The sequence below is a fragment of the Littorina saxatilis genome, linkage group LG12 (assembly GCF_037325665.1).
Source record: "Littorina saxatilis isolate snail1 linkage group LG12, US_GU_Lsax_2.0, whole genome shotgun sequence".
NCBI classification, from domain to species: Eukaryota; Metazoa; Mollusca; class Gastropoda; order Littorinimorpha; family Littorinidae; genus Littorina; species Littorina saxatilis.
In genome coordinates, this window is record NC_090256.1 from 47,994,706 (window position 1) to 48,015,546 (window position 20,841).

General features: G+C 45.3%; 1 protein-coding gene and 1 long non-coding RNA gene across 2 annotated transcripts; one reads left to right on the plus strand and one right to left on the minus strand.

Annotated features, from left to right (window-relative positions):
• The first annotated feature begins 572 nt into the window (after nt 1-572).
• On the plus strand, nt 573-10,290 carry LOC138982101 (uncharacterized). The gene is made up of 3 exons (XR_011460780.1): nt 573-1,289; nt 2,423-2,545; nt 9,024-10,290. It is a non-coding gene; the product is annotated as an uncharacterized lncRNA (long non-coding RNA).
• Nucleotides 10,291-16,108: 5,818 nt separating this feature from the next.
• LOC138982102 (cyclin-dependent kinase 5 activator 1-like) lies at nt 16,109-20,841 on the minus strand. Its single transcript, XM_070355324.1, has one exon. The coding sequence runs from the start codon at nt 20,481-20,483 to the stop codon at nt 19,608-19,610; it is 876 nt and encodes a 291-aa protein (XP_070211425.1). The 5' UTR covers nt 20,484-20,841; the 3' UTR covers nt 16,109-19,607.

Consider the following 20,841-nt stretch of genomic DNA (forward strand, 5'->3'; position numbering starts at 1 on the left):
TCGATATTTGTGGACTTTCCCCTATATTAGCATATATCATGATTGTATTGATTTTGTTTATTGTTCAAAATGCCCCCATGGGTTATGGACTAATAGAACTTGAACTTGATAATGATGACAAAGTTAATTCTCATAGGCTTTTTGACTTAAACATGAGGCTCTCATAATAATGTATCTGTTGAGGCTGCAAACCCCCAGCCGAAACATTGCCGACCCTCCCCTCCCCCACCTTCCCCCTCCCCCTCGCACACCTTTCCCAAGTCCCTCAACCTGCCCTGAGCCTCTAAGGGGCTCCGCTCACATGTGTAACTTCAGCAGGACCGACGACGCACTGCAGTTTATCCCAGCCCGCTACGCGTTGTATGAAAGGAAAACAGGCCAAGTACTCGTCATAATCCCTATCGCGGCATAAATAATAGGCCGTGCGTGGTCTGTGCCGCTGAAACTGCGCAGGTATATTCTGCCCATAATCTCCACACGAATGAATACGTGTGCATCAGCGCGTAACGGATGTAAGACAAGGCCTAATTAATCTTCCTGCTTCACCGGCTTTCGCTTGAGACAATGTACCTGTCTCGACTGGACTGACTCATCAATCTGCGTACGTGCGGGCTTCCTGCATTGTTGTATTACACACTGAAGCAGTAGCGTTGTTGGTCTTCGCTGTCATACTGAGACAAAGCTGGGATAGAAATATAGAGACAGAGACAGTCAGTGGTGTACTGTCAAAAACGGAGGTACAAACATTGACTTTTTTGTTTTTGTAGTAATCATTCCGTGCAGTAATTTTACTCTTTTTATTTTTTTTAATTTACCGATTTTTCACGTGTTTGTCCAGTCAAGTGTAAATTTGACAATGAAAGTCTGGCGGTTTCAGGAATTGTGTTCGTAAAATGTCTATGCCGGAAAATGAGAGACTGACAGTTTCACAACCTTATGCCGCAAAAAAACCACAACTTTACATCAGAAGGTGAAAGACCGGTTGTTTCATAACGACATACATAATAAAGTCTCCACTGTTTACTAAGGCTGTAAGGCCTATACCAGGGAATTTGAGACTGAAAGTTTCAAAGTATCCACAAGCGTATACCGGGAAATTAGAGGCCAGCTGATGCAAGAACAGTGGGAGTCAAAAACCTCTTAGCCGTTCGCAAGAGAATAGAAGCCTGTTAGTTTCAAAGACATTTTGTTCAAGCCTATCACCAGGAGGTAAAAGTCTTCATCAAGGATGGATCTTTTGGCGAAATTCTTCATTGTTCTGTTGGCAACGAGTTTGCTCTTTGAGACAGGTAAGTGGCTTTGAGGCATGTTTTTGTTTAGGTGCGTCACTGATGTTTTACATGTTCCAGGGCGAAAATGAGTCATAACGATGATAGGATCTAGAAAACAAGGGATAGGCCTATTTATATAGGCTTACATATACATGTGTCACCGGAAGTGTCTGTCTGTCTGTGTCTATCTGTCTTTGTCTATTTTATGTGCTTGTACTAAATGTTATAGGTATTGTAACTTACCTGAGGCGTACACGTCTAGTCTGTATTTCAGATGGGAGCGATATGTGCTACAGGCGGTGTCTGTCTTTAATTCTGTGTCTCTGTCTCTATCACTGTCGCTTTCCGTCTGTCTATCTTTCCATTCGTCCGTCAGTTCATCTGTATGTCTGCCTGCCTGCCTGCCTGCCTGTCTGTCTATATGTCTGTCTGTCACTTGTCTGTGCTGTTCTATGCGTAACAGGCATTGTGTTAATTACCTGAGATACGTGCGTCTGTATTGCAGGTAAGACTGACGCCAGTCATAGAAAATTTCTGCCTGCCTGCCTGCCTACCTGCCTGCCTGTCTGCCTGTCTGTCTGTCTGCTTTACTTATATGTTTATGAAATGCGTAACAGGCAGTGTGGCTTACCTCAAACACCCACATCTGTATTGCAGGTAAAACCTACTTGTGTCACAGAAAATGTCAGCCTGTCTACCTGTCTACCTGCCTGTCTGTCTGTCGTTCTGTCGGTTTCTTTTATGTGTTTGTGCCATGCGTAACAGGTAAACTGATTTACCTGAGACACCCACGTCTGTATTACAGGTAAAACCGACTTGTGTCACATAAAATGTCTACCAGCCTGCCTATCTGTCTGTCTGTCTGTCTGTCTGTCTGTCTGTCTGTCTGTCTGTCTGTCTGTCTGTCTGTCTGTCTGTCTGTCTGCCTGTGCGTCTCTTTTTTTGTGTTCGTGCCATGCGTAACAGGTACACTGATATACCTGAGACACAAACGTACGTATTGCAGGTAAAACTGACTTGTGTCGTGAACTGAAAAATGTCTGCCTGTCTACCTGCCTGTTTGTCTGTCTTTCTGTCTGTTTCTTTTATGTGTTTGTGCCATGCGAAACAGGTATTATGATTTACCTGAGACACCTACATCTGTATTGCAGGTAAAAGCGACCTGTGTCACAGAAATAAGGGGATGTGCAAGGCACCTGGAGCCACCTGCATGGGGGTGTCACGGGCCAACGAATGCCGCTACCCGTCCTACAGATGTTGTCATCCTCCCGGACGTGAGTTTTTTTAATTTGTTTTTTAGAATAATAAATAAAATTAAAATAAAAACTTGTGCAAACAAGTTAAGCTGCGTAACACTAAATTGAAATCCTGGGTTCCGGAAGCTTCACCTGCCTGTCTGTCTGTCGTTTTATGTGATTGTGCCATGCGTAACAGGTACACTGATTTACCTGAAACATCCACGTCTGTATTGCAGGTAAAACCGACTTGTGTCACATAAAATGTCTGCCTGCCTGTCTGCCCGTCTACCTGTCTGTCTTTATGCCTGTTTGCCTGTCTGTCTCTTTTGTGTGATTGTGCAATGCGTAACAGGTCCCCTCTTACACGGCAAATGTACCGTTTTTTGTATCGAGGACACACCCAAAATACTACGTTCAAATGCTAAATTTAACAGTATTTGGGGGGGGGGGGGGTACGTGTCAACGCCCTTGCCAGCCCCTGTACCCCTGCCTTGCAAACCCCTCCCTCTCATACACCATGGTGTGTGTGTGTGTGTGTGTGTGCGTGTGTGTGTGTGTGTGTGTGTGTGTGTGCGTGAGCGCGCATGTGCGTGAAGGGGAAGGGCTCCTAATATGGACCGGCTCCTAATATGGACCACCTCCTGTTCTGACAAACTAACGGCGCTAGAGCGCCCAAAACAATTTCATTCGCTGTATTCACCCTCTCTGGATAATTTGCACATGTCAAACTAGTTGCAGAAACACAAACCTAAAAACCGTTAGGCGTTTTCCCTTTTTTTTTCACTTTTGGCAGCATTCACTCTAAATTTGCCGTCTAAAACGGACTCGTTTCTGCCCACAGCCAAAGCTGTTATCACACAAAAACTGCTATGATATATATGACAGCTATGACCGTATTTGTTACATTTTATCAGCGTTGACCCCGAGTTTCTACTGCAAACAAAAAATAATATTAAAATATCAAAATATGTGTGTGTCCCCTAATATGGACCACCTTCAACAAACCGAAGAAAATAAAAGCTAAAGGCTATTTTCATTAATTCATTAAGAAGCTTGCTGGAAATAACCCATAATTAGGCATCGAGATTTCCCAAAAATATATCAAATAGTCTTCTTTTCGTGGTAGTTGATAATTTCACTTATTTTCACTCTGTTTTTGATAAGCTTCTTTAGTTTGCTGGTGTGCTTCAAATAATGCTGTCATCAGCCCAAAACAGATAAATCTAAAGCATATTTGAATTAGTCTGACTTGCACACTAAGTTGTATCATGTTATTTTGAAGTATAGGGGGCTTTTTACAGTGATTCGTAAAGACCTCTTGACTGTGTGATTTTTTCTGTATTTAATTTTTGCTCAATGTCTATCGAAGATAATTTACTTTAATCAGGCCTAACAGTTAACCACAGAGAGAAGGACTACCAACCACAAAATTCTTCTTCTTCTTCGTCGTTCGCTCAGACAGCAACTCCGGAGGCTCTGATGAAGGCTGCTGTACGCCGGAGGCTCTCCATGGGTCCATAGAGTTTGTCCCTCATCGGTGTGTCAGCAGGCCAGGTCTCTGCTCGCAAGTTTTGGTGTGTTGGACAGTCCTGCAGGAAGTGTTGCACTGTCATTGGAGATGTGCCACAGGGGCACGATGCAGAATCACCAATGTGGAATTTGGTATACAGGTGATGTTTGAGTCTGCAATGGCCTGTTCTCAGTCTCACAATGACCACTTGGTCATCTCTGGGTAGGAGGTAGTAGGCATCCTTTTTGTTGTAGTCTGGGTGTTGGTGGAGCCATCTTCTCTTCTGCTTCTCTTTGACTATAGTCTTGGCCTCTTCATAGGTGACTTCTTGTTCATCCTGTGGGAGCTGTCCACCTTCTTTTGCCAGTCGGTCAGCTTCCTCATTGCCCTGTATGTTGCAGTGTGATGGAATCCACTGGATGACTGTTTGCTCAGTGGATTGCTGTAAGTTGGTCAGTGCAGAGGCAAGGGTGTTCAGTTCCTTGTTCCGTGGGTTCTGGACTGCTTGCAGGACTGATAAGGCATCAGAGAAGATAACCACTCTGGAGCGGGTTGTTTCCCTGTTCTCGTGTAACATTCGGGCTGCTGTTTGTAGTGCATCAGCCTCAGCCTTGTAGTTCGTAGAGAACTTTCCAGTTGGAATAGCCTGCTGTAGTTGTCTTTCATCCTTCAGTTTGATGACAATTCCGCCACCTCCATTTCCGGTTGCATCTTCTGCTGATCCATCTGTGTATGTATGGGTCCAATGTTCTTTGGGATAGACGTGATCTATGTGGTCCAGGGTCAGTGCTTTCCTCTCCGCTTCTGTTTGGATGCCCTTTTTGAGAATGCCAGGAATGCTCTCTCTGACTTCGGGGAATTGCTCTCTCTTCCAAGCTGGTACAGTCGAGTGCGTTGGTATTATCCTGTTGCCCTGCTGCATGAGTTCTGGATCCTGTCGTTCAAGTCTCCTCACGTTGTGGACAAAACTGCTGCGCTTCAGTCTGCATTTGGTGGGCTCCGACATTCTCTTGTGCATTGGGTGGTTCTGTATCCTCTTGAACTTGGCAGCTAGTGTAAGGACTTTGGTGTCTCGTCTGCTTTCAAGGCTCTCTAGGCCAGTCAATGTGTCCATAGCCTGGATTGGAGTCGACTTGAGTGCACCTGTGATGATTCTAGATGCTTGGTTCTGCATTCGGGCAAGTTTGTCGAAGTTGGATTTTGCTGCTGTGCTCCATGCAGCTGCTCCGTACTCTAGGACAGGTCTTACTCGTCCAAGGTACAGCTTCTTCTGGATGTTGTGATCCGCTCCCCAGGATGTCCCAGAAAGTTTCTTCATTAGTGCTGTTCGCAGTCTGGCTCTGGCTGCGCACTTCTCTGTTTGGTGTTTCCATGTCATCCTGGGATCAAAGGTAACTCCAAGGTATGTGGGTGTATTGTCTTGTGGTAGGTTGTGGCCATTCACCTGGAGGTGTGCAGTCTGTTTCTTGGCGGCGAGACTGAAGATGGTGTAGTTTGTTTTCCTGGCATTGATGGTCACTAACCACTTCCTTGTCCATCTTTCTATCCTTCTCAAGGCGTCCTGCATTCGCACTGTGGCAGTGGTCACATACTGCTCCGAACACCAAATGACCAGGTCATCTGCATATACTGCGCCATGGATCCATGCAGGGATATCTTCTAGGATGTCATTCATGAAGATGATGAACAGCGTAGGCGAGAGGACTCCGCCTTGTGGGACGCCTTCCTTCATGGTTCTTTGCCTGCTCTGGAATCTTTTGTTCTGTACCCTGGCTTTCCTGTTGGTGAGGTATTGGCTGATCCAGTCGTACATGTGTCCCGTGATCCCATATTGGTGCATTTTCAGTTTCAGACCCTCTTTCCACACCTTGTCGAAGGCTTTTTCAAGATCTATCCAGACTGCGACAGTATGTTTCTTGTCTTGGAGTGCATCTTCAACTTCTTGTGCAATGTAGGCAACCTGATCCTCGGTGGATCTGTGTTGTCTGAATCCAGCCTGGTTGTCAGAGATGATCTTTTTCTCTTCCAGGTACCAGATTAGCCTGTTGTTGATGAGTCTCTCCATAAGCTTCCCCGCGCAGCTGGTTAGACTAATGGGCCTGTAGCTGTCAGCCCTGGTTTTGTCTTTTCCCTTTTTGTGGATAGGTATCATTGTTGCATCTCTCCAAGCTTGAGGTACTGAGGCATGTGTCCAACTGGCGTTGAAGATCGTCAGCAGCACCTTTCTCGCTGATGGGCCAAGTCGTTGAAGCATCTCGTTGGTGATGCCATCAGGCCCTGGCGATTTCTCTTTCTGTAGCTGCCGAATCCCGTCTTCAAACTCTTTTTCGGTGAATGGTTCCTTCATAACTTCTTCTTCTGTGGCTGGTTCTCTGTACTGCTGCTGTTCTTCTTGGACTTCCCTCTCTCTTTCTTCTGGGATGTCTAGGTTACTGTTTCTTTCAAAGCTGCTGATGAGATGGTCTGCAGCTTTCTTGCCAGTGATGGTTTCTCCATTCTGTTCCAATCTAATGGGTGCTGGTGTTGACTTTTCGTCATTCATAGCTTTGGCGAGATTCCAGAGCTTACTGCCATCCTTGTCTAAATTTAAGCTTTCTGTCTTTCTTTTCCAGTTGTTTCTTGCTGCTTGAGTGAATGTTTTCTTGTAGGAAGCTGTCTTTTCCTTCAGACTGATATTGTTTTCAATGGTTGGTTCTTTCTCCACTTTCTCTCTTGCAGCATTCACCTGATCTTCCAGTTTCTGAAGTTCTTCAGTCCAACATGGCCTGTAGTTTTTCATGGCTCCTCGTGGGATGGTTTCTTTCGCAGCTTTCAGCACTGCTGCATTGAAGGCCTTGGTCATGCTGTTTGCATCTTTACGGCGAGTATTTATGTTTGCCACATACTCGTCAGTAAGCATGGAATAATCTTCCCACTTTGCTTTTTTGTAATTCCATCTGGGTAGTGGTTTGCAGTCCTCCGGATGGTGATTGAGGTTGAAGGTCAGTTTGACAGGCTTGTGGTCACTACCGGCTAGCTGATCCAGCACAGTTCTCTCAGCACTTGTCTGTAGGTTGTTAGTGGCAAAGGACAGGTCAGGTGTTGTTGACGTCATCCATCTGCGTGAGTAGAATGTTGGAGGGTCTTCTGGGCTATTCAGGAGATGTAAATGCTGTTCTATTTGCCAATCTTCCACCTCCTCCCCTCTAGAATCTGTTTCATTGTATCCCCAGCTATGGGAATGGCTGTTGAAGTCACTGATAATCAGACATCCATCCTGTGGAACCTCCATTTTGTGTAGAGAAAGTTGTCGATCAGCTGGGCAATAAATGTTGTAAACCCTGATCTGCTTCCCATTTTTTAGTGTGATGTCCACTCCGGTAATTTCTGCCTGTCCATCAGTGTCCAATGTGATGTGCTTTGCAGGTAGGTGATTCTTGATCAGGATGAGTACACCGCCTTTGTGCCTTTTCTCCCGGTCCACACGGTAGGTCTGGTAGCCTCTTATTGTGAAGCGGAGGTTCTCTGTAAGGTGTGTCTCCTGGATACAAGCTATGTCAATATCCTCTTTGTGAAGTCGTTCAGCAAAGGGGAGCTTCTTCTTGGATATTCCCTCAGCGTTCCACTGTAGCACCCTCAATGGCCTTGGCTCCACATCCTCACTTCTGTCGTAGCCAGTCGCATTTACCCGTCTCACCCGCCGCCTGGCTCCACCACGAAACGGGGAACGGGGACCGCCAGTTGCATGGGATGGGCCCCTTTGAGGCACGGGGCCCGGCACTCTTCCACCCTGGTGGGTCTCCAACGGACGAGCACCATATCGAGAGTCATTTCCATTGTTGTCTGTCATGTGAGCGTAGATACGTTGTGCTGCCGTTACGCGCCTGACAAGTCAGGCCCAGCACATCCGACTTCAGCTTGTTTTTATATCAGAGTGTTCGCTCTCCTAGATTGATTGCTTTACCGGGCTGCCGAGTTCAATCTACCCGTTTTCTGGATGGCCGTCGCATCTTCCGCATCCATGCTGACGCCCTGAGCTGTCCAGTCTGCTGTTGTATTCGCCTTCGGTGCCAGGTTGTGGGCATATCTGTCCTGTTGCCACCTCTGCCGGATGTGTTCCCCTAGCAAGTTGGATGTGACATGGGGGTGACATGGGGGTTTCAGCTAATGGGTCCAACCCCCCAGGTTTGTCTTCAGAGTTTTCCTTCTCCTAGGAATGCTGCCTACCTTGGCTAACGAGTCGTTCCTACCCAGCGCTTGTGGAAGCAGCAGTAACATGGGGCATCCTCGTCCGCCCAGCCAGCCGTTGGGAGCAAGCTCCTCGTCCGCCTGTCTGACCGTTGGGATGGGTGACTAGACGTCCTCTTCCGCCTTCGCTGCCGTTGGGAGTTCACTCTCCTCTTCCGCCAGTTCCGCCGTTGGGATGTCTAGTCTTGGTATTTCACCCATACCTGGGGATTTGTTTCATGGGCACCAGGGCGTATCCACCCACGGGTGGGCCTGCATACCGCACGTACAGGGAAAATCTCCTCCGCGCCCTTGCATTTTAGCCTGGGAGCATAGGGCTCCCAGTTTCCACCCAACGCCACGTGGAGGCAATGCATAGGACTTGTTGGTGAGAGGCTAACCGGCAGAAGAGACCTACGCGGATGGCTGCTCTCTTTTCGACCGGTGCTGCATGCAGCTTTGGCTATCCAGCGATGAAGGCTAAAAGCGGATGCGACACTTAAGCACATGTATGTCAACGCCAACACGCTTGAGACGCATCACACAACCATTTGGGCTGGGTAACCACAAAATGAAACGTCTTCGCAAGAAAACAAGCTAGTTATCAGCATGAAACAAAAAGTGGTCCATATTAGCAGCTCTTCACCTACATGTTTGCGTCTGCGTCTCTATGTCTGTGTCAATCTCTTTCTCTGTGTCCATATTTCATTCTGATTCTGCTTGTTCCGATTCTGAGATTAACAGACTGTTGTGCTACTTTGTCTTTGTATTAAAATGGACTTTCATTTTATTTTACAGGTGGAAAACGCCGAAGAAAACGTGGCGCCAACAGAAAGAGGAAACTAATATCATTCCTGATCGAACAATTAAACAAGTAAAATTTGAAAGTTCACTTTCAACTTCGAAATTTGTAGTTTACCTTTGTGCCAACTGTTCTGCTGTGCTTGATTTCCATTCTGCTCTTCCATAAGTGCATTTTTCAAAAAAAACTGGGCTACTTTGCCTTCAAATTGCGTATAGCTGCACTGCCACTTTTGGGTACCAAAGATTATATGCATTTGTCTGTCAAATGAAACAAAATTTGCTCGGGAGTACCTCCCGTGCCTTAGAATCGGCCTTAGAGCCATGTTTATTACTCGTCTACGAAGGCCGAGGTTGAGATGAATATGAAAACCGAAGGCAATATGCTCCCCGAGGACAAAAAAAAAAAAATGCTCGTCTGACAACAAGCCACACAAATTCGTTTTTGTCATTATTTTAGATGTGCAAAAGTACGCACAATAACAGACGGGGTCCCTATTGTGAACGTATTTTTTAGAATGCAATTCCGGACCTCAAAGCGCGTCACAATAGTTCAAGATCACACGTCATACTTGTCTGTGACGACAAAGGTAACTTCTTCGTCGCTTTTCTTCCAGTGTAAAAATGTACAGAGCTGCCATCATTTTTGTGAATTCCGTACGTTTAAGACATATTCCTTTCCTTGTATGACTTTTCGTTGTGCATTTTGCGATTACAGAGATAAGTTGCAAATTGACCATGAGTCGCCGCGGTATTCAATCAACATTGATTGAGTCTTTGAGAGTGAATGCTTACAATCGTTGTCCTCGGAAACACGAATCCAAAGCCGTGATGGTTCCACCCATCAAACAATCAGCCAGATTGGCTTTTACTTTGACGATCCACGTTTCGCCTGAAAGCTCAAATCCATTCACCACATCGATTTGTTACATGGGGAACAGTGTTATTTGTTCCCCAGCAGGTTATGAATGAAAACTCGTGAAAATGATGATAATGGTACTTATCGAGTTGGTGGCTGGCCGGTAGAATGATCGCTAATGAGGTACGAGGGTTGGGGAAAACGTTGTGATACTTCAAAGATGAAGGTTTTTAAATAGCTGCATTCGCTAAAAGTGGACGCAGTCTTACCTGTCTTTCATAAGATTACAAGCGCAAGATTTTGTCTGCTTTGTCATTATTTATTTCAACACCCGTGGTAAAGTTTAGCATTATACTGAATTTTATCATTTGTTATGGCATTCAAGATAATAAAGTTGTCCATGTTGTTGTTGTTGTTGTTGTTGTTGTTGTTGTTGTTGTTGTTGTTGTTCACCGAAATCATTTGATATTTGATGCCATGACATGTTATCTGTCAAACTGCAGATAAGACGACGGGTAAATCTTGAACCTTTTTTTCTTCCTGACCCATGTTCATCTTCACCTCTTCATAACGAGGGCCACAATGTGGGTTTTTTTCAACCCTCGTTCAATGCCTGTGGATAATTAGAACGATAAGCACACGGATCAGAACTCTCTCAGGTTAATGACAGCGAAAAGTCGACACAAGCTCATGAAAGTCAGGGCAACGAACGGGTGTTTCATCTCTTTTCCAGGCCGCCTTCTAATTATTTCTGCATCGCATATCTCAACGTCGCATTTAATATTTGTCTGATTGATTTGTTAAGGACTGAAAGGGGGGGGGGAGGGAAGGCGGGTTCTGTTTCCCCCTCTGTGTGTGTGTGTGTGTGTGTGTGTGTGTGTGTGTGTGTGTGTGTGTGTGTGTGTGTGTGTGTGTGTGTGTGCTTGCGTGCGTGCGTGCGCGTGTGTGTGTGTGTGTGGTGTATCTGTCTGTCTGTCTGTCTGTCTGTCTGTCTGTCTGTCTGTGTGGTTGTTGTGCGTGCGTGCGTGCCTGTCTGTGTGTGTGCTTGCATTCGTCTGTGTGCTGCGCACATATCTAAAACTATTGAACGGATTTGTCCATGCATTTCCCAGACCTAAAGAACGTTTCCATTTGAAACGCTTCAATGTGCTTCTTATGTAAACACTCACACGCACGCACGTGTACTTTGTTCTTTTCGTCCTTACATTGATTCCCCCGACGACCACCACATGGCCTCGTCAAAGGTGGCTGGCCTGAGCGCTTGCAGTCATTTCCTTGCATCTACAGTTATTGATTTGGCTCAGCGACGTCAAGCGTGTAAGTTCAGCTTTGACGTTAAAGACCCACTTCGCCTCGTGAAGACAGTTCGTCTCGTTGTTGTAGATCTTGTCATGCCTTTACGTGGGATTAGACAATCCCTCCATTTGGTCACATACCAAAAATGAACAATCTGGGTGCTCTTTGTACGCAGTGGTGTTATTTTTAAGAATTTATCTCGTGAAAGGTACTGGTGGTTTTTTTCGGAAATTAATTAAGAAAAAATTCCAACTCACCACAGCAAACAGTCAACGTCAGGGTGGTGATATTTGGTATGTGACCAGCTGGAGGGATAGTCGTATCCCATGTAAAAGACTGGCCTGATCTGAGACAGTGAGGAGAACTGTTTTCAAGGGGTCGAGTGGGCCTTTAAGATTGTCAACCGTACTGCCTGATGGTACCAATCACGGAAGTGAGGCCGTACGGAAGACCAACAACCGATCTCTTTCTGTTGGCATCCCATGTTCAACTTCCTGTGTCTCTGTCTTTGGCGTATCTGGCGTTCCATACGTTTGTGTATGCATGTGCGTGTGTTTAAGTGTGTTTGTTTGGGTATGTGTGTTTGTGTGTTTTTGTGTGTGTTTGTGAGTGTGTGTGTGTGTGTGTGTGTGTGTGTGTGTGTGTGTGTGTGTGTGTGTGCGTAGGTGTTCAGTTTGCGTTTGTGTATGTATGTGCGTGTGTTTAAGTGTGTTTGTTTGGGTATGTGTGTTTGTGTGTGTGTATTTTTGTGTGTTTTTGTGTGTTTGTGAGTGTGTGTGTGTGTGCGTAGGTGTTTGCGTTTATGAGTGTGTGTTTAAATGTGTTTGTTTGGCAGTATGTGTGTTTGTGTGTGTCAGTGTGTGTGTTTGTGAGTGTGTGTGTGTGTGTATGTTTTCTTGTGCGTATGTGTGTGTGTGGGGGGGGTGTATGTGTGTGTGTGTGTGTAAGTGTCTGTATTTGTGTGTATGTGTGCAACACAGACAGACACACAAACACACACACACGCACGCGCGCACACACACACACACATAAACTCGTACAAACGCGCACCCACACACGCACACATACATACACACGCACGCACACACACACATAAACACACAAACACACACACACACACACACACACACACACACACACACAAGCGCGCTTCACGCAAAAAAAATGTTTACAAAAGAACAGTTGACATGCAGATCTTGGTTTTTTTAATTCTGCCCGAAATATCCAGCTGAACATAAGAAACGCACAAACTGCCGGAAATGGCGGCAGAAAATCACATTGACGCAGATGGGGACTATGTTAATACCAGGATATGGAAAATAATACGTGTTGCAATCTATCAATCAGACAAACATAAATATACATCGATGACGTCGGTCTTGTATAATCAGTTCAGATGTACTCAATGAAGAAGGAAATAGCAAATAATGTTTTGAAACGGTTTCTGAAACTGAGCCCCCTTACCATCTCTTAAAACACACACACACACACACACACACACACACACACACACACACACACACACACACACACACACACACACACACACACACACACACAAACGCGCTCTCTGTCTCTGTCTGTTTAACCATCTCAATCATTTTCGTTTAGCTTTTGACTTTTCTTCTCACAAGCGCAAAGACATTGCAATTGAAACGTCATACATGCTCAAACCTACACCGCCACACACACACACACACACACACACACACACACACACACACACACACACACACACACACACACACACATACACACACACACATACATACACTGGGGCACACACACACATACATACATACACACACACACACACACACACACATACACACACACACATACATACACACACACACACACACAAGCGCGCGCGCACACACACACACACACACACACACACGCGCGCGCGCGCGCACACACACACACACATACACACTGATACATCACAGTTCCCGCACAACATATCAGTACAACGCCTCATAATGTTGCCTCACACAAATACAGATACTATGTAGGGCAGGGTGCCTAATACGAAGCAGCCAGCAATGCTTACACAGAGTCCTGATCTTCTTTTTCCCGTAATAGCCTTAAAAACACACATACAGGCAAACCGGTAAAACTCTTTTCTCGTGCACAGAAAAGAAATAATTCCACCGCAGTGCACCTTGTGCTTTGGCGCATTGCTTTGCTTGTTCAGGTTGGTCACCTTTCCCCTAAACATGAACAATGTATGCTCAATCATCCATGGGAATCACGAAATATGAATCTGTTTCAATGGAAATGGCAGTATCACGTCCAGTAAATCCGAAAATAAACTCTTTCTACAACCATTACAAAAACAAATGGCATTACAATCATTCAACTAGGCTACATCGCAATAAATTGATGACAGTGGTTTGATGTACGCGTTAGGGAGAACACGCACAAATCTCTCTCTCTCTCTCTCTCTCTCTCTCTCTCTCTCTCTCTCTCTGCCACAAGGAGGCTGAAGTCATGCCTAGCATCACTAGAAAGAGCCACTGTACCACCGTAGTAAAAAGAATTGAGCAAATAAAAATTTCCAATATATATATTTTTTTTCACAGTATGAAAAAGAAAAAACACACAGAAAAACTAGGATCGATTTTCCCAAAGCCCGCAAGCAACCAAGCTGATTTTATGACGCACAACCTCACAAGCAGTTCTGAGCGAAAGCCATAGTGCAAGCATACTAACCACACGCCACGCTCTAAACGAGGAAGGTTTGTAGGCGAACCGACCAATCAATATTGACGTAACAAATCTTGAGAGGCGCAGGGAGGCGGGTTGGCTGCTGCTGTCGATGTGAGCTAAAGAGCAGAAGACCTTTTAGAAAGGCTGCCTTTTGGAAATGCCATTCCCCAAGCTCTGAAAATAGCATGCTATGCATCGGAAGCGCCGTATTCGTAAATGCCAGAAATCTATAGAAAATGGGATGGTACAGCTGGAACGGTGATTCCACCTCGGGTTCTTCTTCTTCTTCTTCTTCTGCGTTCGTGGGCTGAAACTCCCACGTACACTCGTGTTTTTGCACGAGTGGAATTTTACGTGTATGACCGTTTTTAGCCCGCCATTTAGGCAGCCATACGCCGCCTTCGGAGGAAGCATGCTGGGTATTTTCGTGTTTCTATAACCCACCGAACTCTGACATGGATTACAGGATCTTTTACGTGCGCACTTGGTCTTGTGCTTGCGTGTACACACGAAGGGGGATAAGCCACTAGCAGGTCTGCACATAAGTTGACCTGGGAGATCGGAAAAATCTCCACACTTAACCCACCAGGCGGCCGCGGCCGGGATTCGAACCCTCGACCTTCCGATTAAGAGGCCGACGTCTTACCACCCCGCCACAACGCCCGTCCCACCTCGGGTTAATTGAGAGAGAAAATAGAATCTGTTTTTGTAAAAGTTAAACACAAAGAGATTCTATTAAAGAGTATTACTACAAATACTATTAGAGAGATTTAACTAAAGTTTGCGACTGCTGAACTGACTGGCAGTGGTTGATAAACTAGTATCTGAGTTCTGTTTCAGACTGGTTATTTTCAGCCAATATGGTAAGGGTGGGTCAGATGCGTTTACGAAAAGTTCACATAGCTCTTAATGCGTCTGATGAAACCAAGCCGCGTGTTTGTGTTGTCTATCCTTTAAAGCAAACTTTTTTTTTTAATCCGTAAAAATGCGATAATAACTATAGTTTCAAGCCGGTGCCTTGAGCCAGTCCGCTTATCTATTGAAATCAGCTGCTTCAAATACCCTTCCCTTCTCGAAGATCAGAACTGTCTGTAATATAAAGTAGCTGAATTAAGACGAGCTGCTACATTATGCAACTTAAATTAAATCCAAGCCCGCACCCTCAAACTGGGCTGCACTCCATTTATCAACATAAACAGCTGCAAATGTCAGTCTCTGTCGCCTTAGGCTGCCCTAAATGCGGACTGTCCACAGAGCAGCTGATTATAGCTGAGCTTTTTACTTGAGCGGCTTTAATTAAGACAAAAGCTGTTATCGATATTAGCTGCTCCAAATAGTGCCTTTCTTCTAAGACTGCTGCTAAATAAATGCTGATTAGTACTAAAATAGCTTAATGCCACTAACCTGCTCGTTTGTTTGTTCGGATTAAATTTCTTCCAATTAATTCCGGTTCTTTCAAGCTCGTCTTCAGTATATTTTAGGTAGACTTGATTTATCAAAATGATTACCATTAGTTGCATCCAATATCACTCTCTTTCTGCTCAGGCTTCTGTCGATCTGCAATCTCATTAAAATAGCTTAGTTTGGCTTATTTGCGTAGGTCTTAGACGTCGTTAGCCAGCCATAGCCAAACCGCCAGGGGACCTGTGTTCTATAAACCTTGCTTGGTATTTACTGCTATCCCCTTTACTCGGATCCCAGACAGTCTCTTTCCTAAGGCTGCTGTAACAGCCAAGTAGTGGTGGTGGTGGTCGTCGTCGTTCGACGCCCTCGCACGACCGCCCTACATTCTATGCTGTCTGTCTGCTGTGCCACGTCGTATCGATTGGTTCCCCCCATCAGTCCGCGCTATCTTTATGCCAGTGGCCATTTTGTTTAGGGTCGTCCCTACTGAGTTGACCAGGAAGAAGAAGAAAAAGAAGAGGCTTGCTTTCGGTATCGATTGACCTATAGCGGGGCCCTTTTACTATGAGTGAAATATTCCAAAGATTAATCTTATTCAAGCAAATAAAATGTCATTTACACACACACACACACACACACACACACACACACACACACACCACACACACACACACACACACACACACACAAAGTGAAAGGAAATACATGCTGGTAATTTCTCAAACAAACGTTGGTGTACAAGGAACAAAACATTCAAAGCGTTGCTTCATTTTCATATCTCTCTCTCTCTCTCTCTCTCTCTCTCTCTCTCTCTCTCTCTCTCTCTCTCTCTCTCTCTCTCTCTCTCTCTCTCTCTCTCTCTCACATTGCACCGCATTTTCCAAGTAACTTACACACAATATTATCGCATGAGAATGAATGACAATTGGCATCGTTGGAACATGGTGACATCCCAATTAAGTACAAATGGATCACACAAACAAATTCACATCGCACAAACAGGGATAAAATTGGACCTATTCGTTCACCTAGCGGAAAAGGGGCATCATGTCATTACCCTTACCAACACCCCTTGTCAAATAAAAAAAAACCCACAACGTCAGAAACCTTTTTGTCAGCATCTTTTTGTCAATATTACAAATCATCCGGTATAGACCGACACGATGCTGTTTCAACCTCCTTCCTCCCCCCCTCACCACCCCCCTCCTAAGCTACCACGTACTGCATCCCCCAGTGTTCTGGTATTGGCAGATCTGAGTCAAGCCTTTTTCCAATCGATTTATAAGACAAAGGTCACAGACTCCGTACAATGCCTTACAAAAAAGACAGCGACACGTAATAGGCACAATCTTTCCCGTGAAAAACGGTACAGCTGACTAACTCAGATATGCCCAATGTTGGCTTTTTACAAATAATTCGTAAGGCCTAAAAAAAAAATAGGTGTGGTTACGGTAACCCGACCTACCCTATTTTTAGGAGCCGATCCTATAACTTTTTATTACATATTTATCAACAACAACAAAAACAAAACAAAAAAACGAGTGCAAAAAACGCAATGCAAGCGAAAGCGCCCGAGTCGCACACTTATTTCCCTGTCAAGTAGGTTTAATTTGTACACATTAGAAAAAAAAGTTTAAAAAAAAAAAAGTGATTGCCTACCTACCTACCCTATTTTTTTGGCTATGTTACCGTAACCACACCTATTTTTTTTTTGTGCCTAATAATGATTCACACTCTGCAGAGAAAGCAGGCAGGCTGGTAGTTTTTGCTTTGTGCTAAAGTGGAGGGATGGTCTTATCCCATGTAAACGCCTGGCCAGATCCGAGATGGAGAGCCTAACCTTTTACACGGGAAGGACTGTGCCTTTAGGGCGGGGATGTAGCCCAGTCGGTAGCGCGCTGGATTTGTATCCAGTTGGCCGCTGTCAGCATGAGTTCGTCCCCACGTTCGGCGAGAGATTTATTTCTCAGAGTCAACTTTGTGTGCAGACTCTCCTCGGTGTCCGAACACCCCCGTGTGTACACGCAAGCACAAGACCAAGTGCGCACGAAAAAGATCCTGTAATCCATGTCAGAGTTCGGTGGGTTATAGAAACACGAAAATACCCAGCATGCTTCCTCCGAAAGCGGCGAATGGCTGCCTAAATGGCGGGGTAAAAACGGTCATACACGTAAAAGCCGGGGGAGTTTCAGCCCATGAACGAAAAAAAAAACCCCACTGTGCCTTTAAACCGACTGTCTCACATGAGGTTGGAACTGTTGGCTAGAACCACGTGTTCTATGTTACTTTGTGTGACGGTGCGGTTTACGCCCGTTAAAGAAAGATCACTATTGTCTCACGTAAGGGAGGAACAGTTGAACAAAGAATTCTTTGTTACTTTGTTTAACCTTAAAGATTATGCATCTCACAAACAAGCAAAACTAACTCAACAAATGAATATAGTTCAAGTAGCAGCTGGAACGTCTGAAAGAATATTTTACATCAGTTCTTTCGCATTAAAAAACTGAGATTACAAAAACGGTAACGGCTCAAGTTGTCTCATTCTATCAACAATGTCATAATGGGACTAAAGGGAAACTCTTGTCCTCAAAACAGTAGTAAATAAAAGGACAAATAATATCACAAATGAAAAGAAGGGAAAACAATCAACAAATTGCCCAACTGGTTTTCATGAAGTCGATAAATTATATGTGAATCGCAGTACAAAGTAATCTTTTTGCAGAGGTCACAAGCTCGACACTACTCGCAGTCTACTGCTAGTCCTTTTTTCAACCCCCCCCCCCCTCCCTCTTTACACTTCGAGTAGTGTCCAATTTTTAAATACTGCGTATTAAAAAAAAAAATCACTTATACGTTTTTTCCCCTTCTCATCCAGGATCTCCCGCACCGAAATTATAGAGAGAAACAAAATTCAACAAAATGCTCGAACTAAGCATTAATTTCGATGGGAGAAACTGGCCAACAAAACAAAATCACAACAAATATGTTAAAACTACTTTCACAAAACACTGGTACATCAGTACATATATCACAAACATTTCTTCTCAGTGGTTCATTCAAAAAAGTACTTGTATATATATCGTGTGGCCTGCTTCATTCACAAGCGGGCAATGAATCGACACAGATGATCTGCAAGTCGAACATTATTAATTACTGGAAGGGGTAGGTCCAGTGTTTGTCAGTACAAAATATGAACATCTTGGTCACTCGAAGTGTAATACTGATTGAACGATCTCTAGGAGTCAATTCTTACATCAAGAAGACCTTTCAGAAATGTCAAATGAATCCTTTCGTTTCCTCGCAGATGTCCGACTGTCTGTTTTATGATCGTCTGATTGACCAGTCTGAGTCAACTCAAACACTCACAGAAACCCTTCATGAAGTGAATCCTTTCGTTTTCTCGGAGGGTCCGACAGGCTTTGTATGATCTGACACAATGTAGTGTTGGAAATGTTCTGATTTGCCCATCTGAGCCAACTCAAACAGTAAGACAAAGCCTGTCTGAAGCGGCTTTCTTTCATTTCCTCGAAGAGGTCTGTCTGCCTGCCTGACCTTGGTATAATCTTTATTACAGTCTGGTGTTTGAATTATCGGCTTGGCGACTTGGAAACCCGTTCGCTGTCTCCACGGCTAGGCCCAAAGATTGTCGTCTGCTGCAACATTGCTGTCCCTTCTGTAAAAAAAATTGTCGAAATCCGTCTTGGAAATTGTGGGTCGGAGAAGGTGGCAGAATGTTAACAGAAAAGACGATTTGGCTTTGGCTCATGTTTTACCCCTTAGCTGCAATTAGATTCTGAAGTGTGTACCACTGACGCTGAAGATGTAGCTCTTATACGAGGACGTACAAATTACCCCTCATACAGCAACGACACTGACAGGGGTGGCTCGCTGCAGATGGATTTGACGAAAACCTGGTGGTCGAGCTTCTGAACAGCAACCATCTTCACAAGGAAACTTTTGACTGCAGCAAAGGGTCTGGGTCTGACACAGAAGTTGGAGCTCATGTACCAAGACCTAGGAACGATTCTCAAGCACAAGAACGCCACTAACCCTACAAATTCAAGCCGAATACAAAATGCTTTTTTTTTTAAACACCAGCTGTGTGTGTAGGGCAAGTACAAGCAAGACACGGCCGAAGAGCTAGAGGGGCAAGTTATCTGTACTCACGTTGTCCACTCTATTCTATCTGTATTTCATATAGGGATGGAAGAGACACGACAAGAGTTCCCACAAGTCATAGTCCTGGTGGGCAACACGTTTGCACGAAGAACACACGAAACCGGACCACAAGTCTTTGTCAACCCTGGAATTCATATACAGGGCGAGAAGGACTTGAGCTCGGTGAGGACCTCGGTAAAGAAGCTGGGATCCTTGTTGAGGCGGAGCATGGAGGCGGAGAGGCGGTTGACGATGAGCAGGCTGCGGTCCCAGAAGCGGTCCTTGTCCTCCTCCACCAAGAAGGGTTTAAGCGGGTAGCTGATCTCGTTGCCCATGTAGGAGTAGGACAGGTAGAGGCAGGTCAGCACGCAGGCCTGCAGCTCGTGCTCGGACCCCGTCTCGGAGGTGACCAGGTCGCGGACGAGGAGATAGATGAACACGACGTTGGCTGGGTTGATGAAGGCAATGTCCTGCCAGCCCTGCAGCAGCAAGGACCTGTCTACCGACCTTAGCCACATGATGGCATCGCTGGACTCGAAGTGGCGCAGCTTCTTGCACTTCCTCTTCAGGTACACGCCCAGACACTTGAGTAGCTCCGAGGTGGAGGCCTGGATTACCGTGCGTTTGGGACTGCAGCATTTCTGTTCGGGCTTCTTGGCGGGCACTGCTTTGCTCAGGGCCACCACAGGGGGAGGGTCCTCGGTGCCTGTCTTTAGGTTATAGCAGGAGACAGACTTCTGGATGTTTTTGTTCAGGTTCACATTTTCTATGTTAAAGTTGTTGTCGAATTTACTGCCGTTCAGGAAAGCCGAGTTGGAAAGCTTGAGGATATTTTTGTCTTTCTTTTTGGGGTTGACTGTGAACTTCTTCCAGCTGAGCACACTGAGGAACATGGAATGGCGCTTGAAATTTTTGTCTTTCGGGACGTTCTTAGCATTGTTGAGCTGTTCGTAGGTAAAGTTGTTGAGATTTATGTCCTCGCAGAGAGGTTTTCGCGGCCGTGGTGAGAAAGAGAGCACAGTACCCATGGTTTTAGTGAGAGTGAAGACTTGACAGAGAAACCGAAAAACACTCACAGCAACAGGGAAAATGGCGGCCAGATGAGATCACTAGCACAGACACTTGGCTGCTGGGAACGATCGAAGAGGCTGCAGTGTTGAGGAATGCATTCTGGCACTTGCAGAGACGTCGACTGAACAGTGTCAACTGGCAAGCACTACACACCCTAGCGCTGTCAACAGCACACAAAGATTGAATCCTCTCTCAGTGGCAGTAGCTTACTGACTAACTGACTGACCGCCAGGTGACGAAAGAAAACAAAACTGTCCACTGGTTAGTACACACCGACCACGACGGTACCTACACCACTCGACTCGCCAGGCGACG

Excerpts from the sequence above, each read along its gene's own strand:
- LOC138982102 (XM_070355324.1), bottom strand. The coding sequence starts at position 20,483 with ATGGGTACTGTGCTCTCTTTCTCACCACGGCCGCGAAAACCTCTCTGC.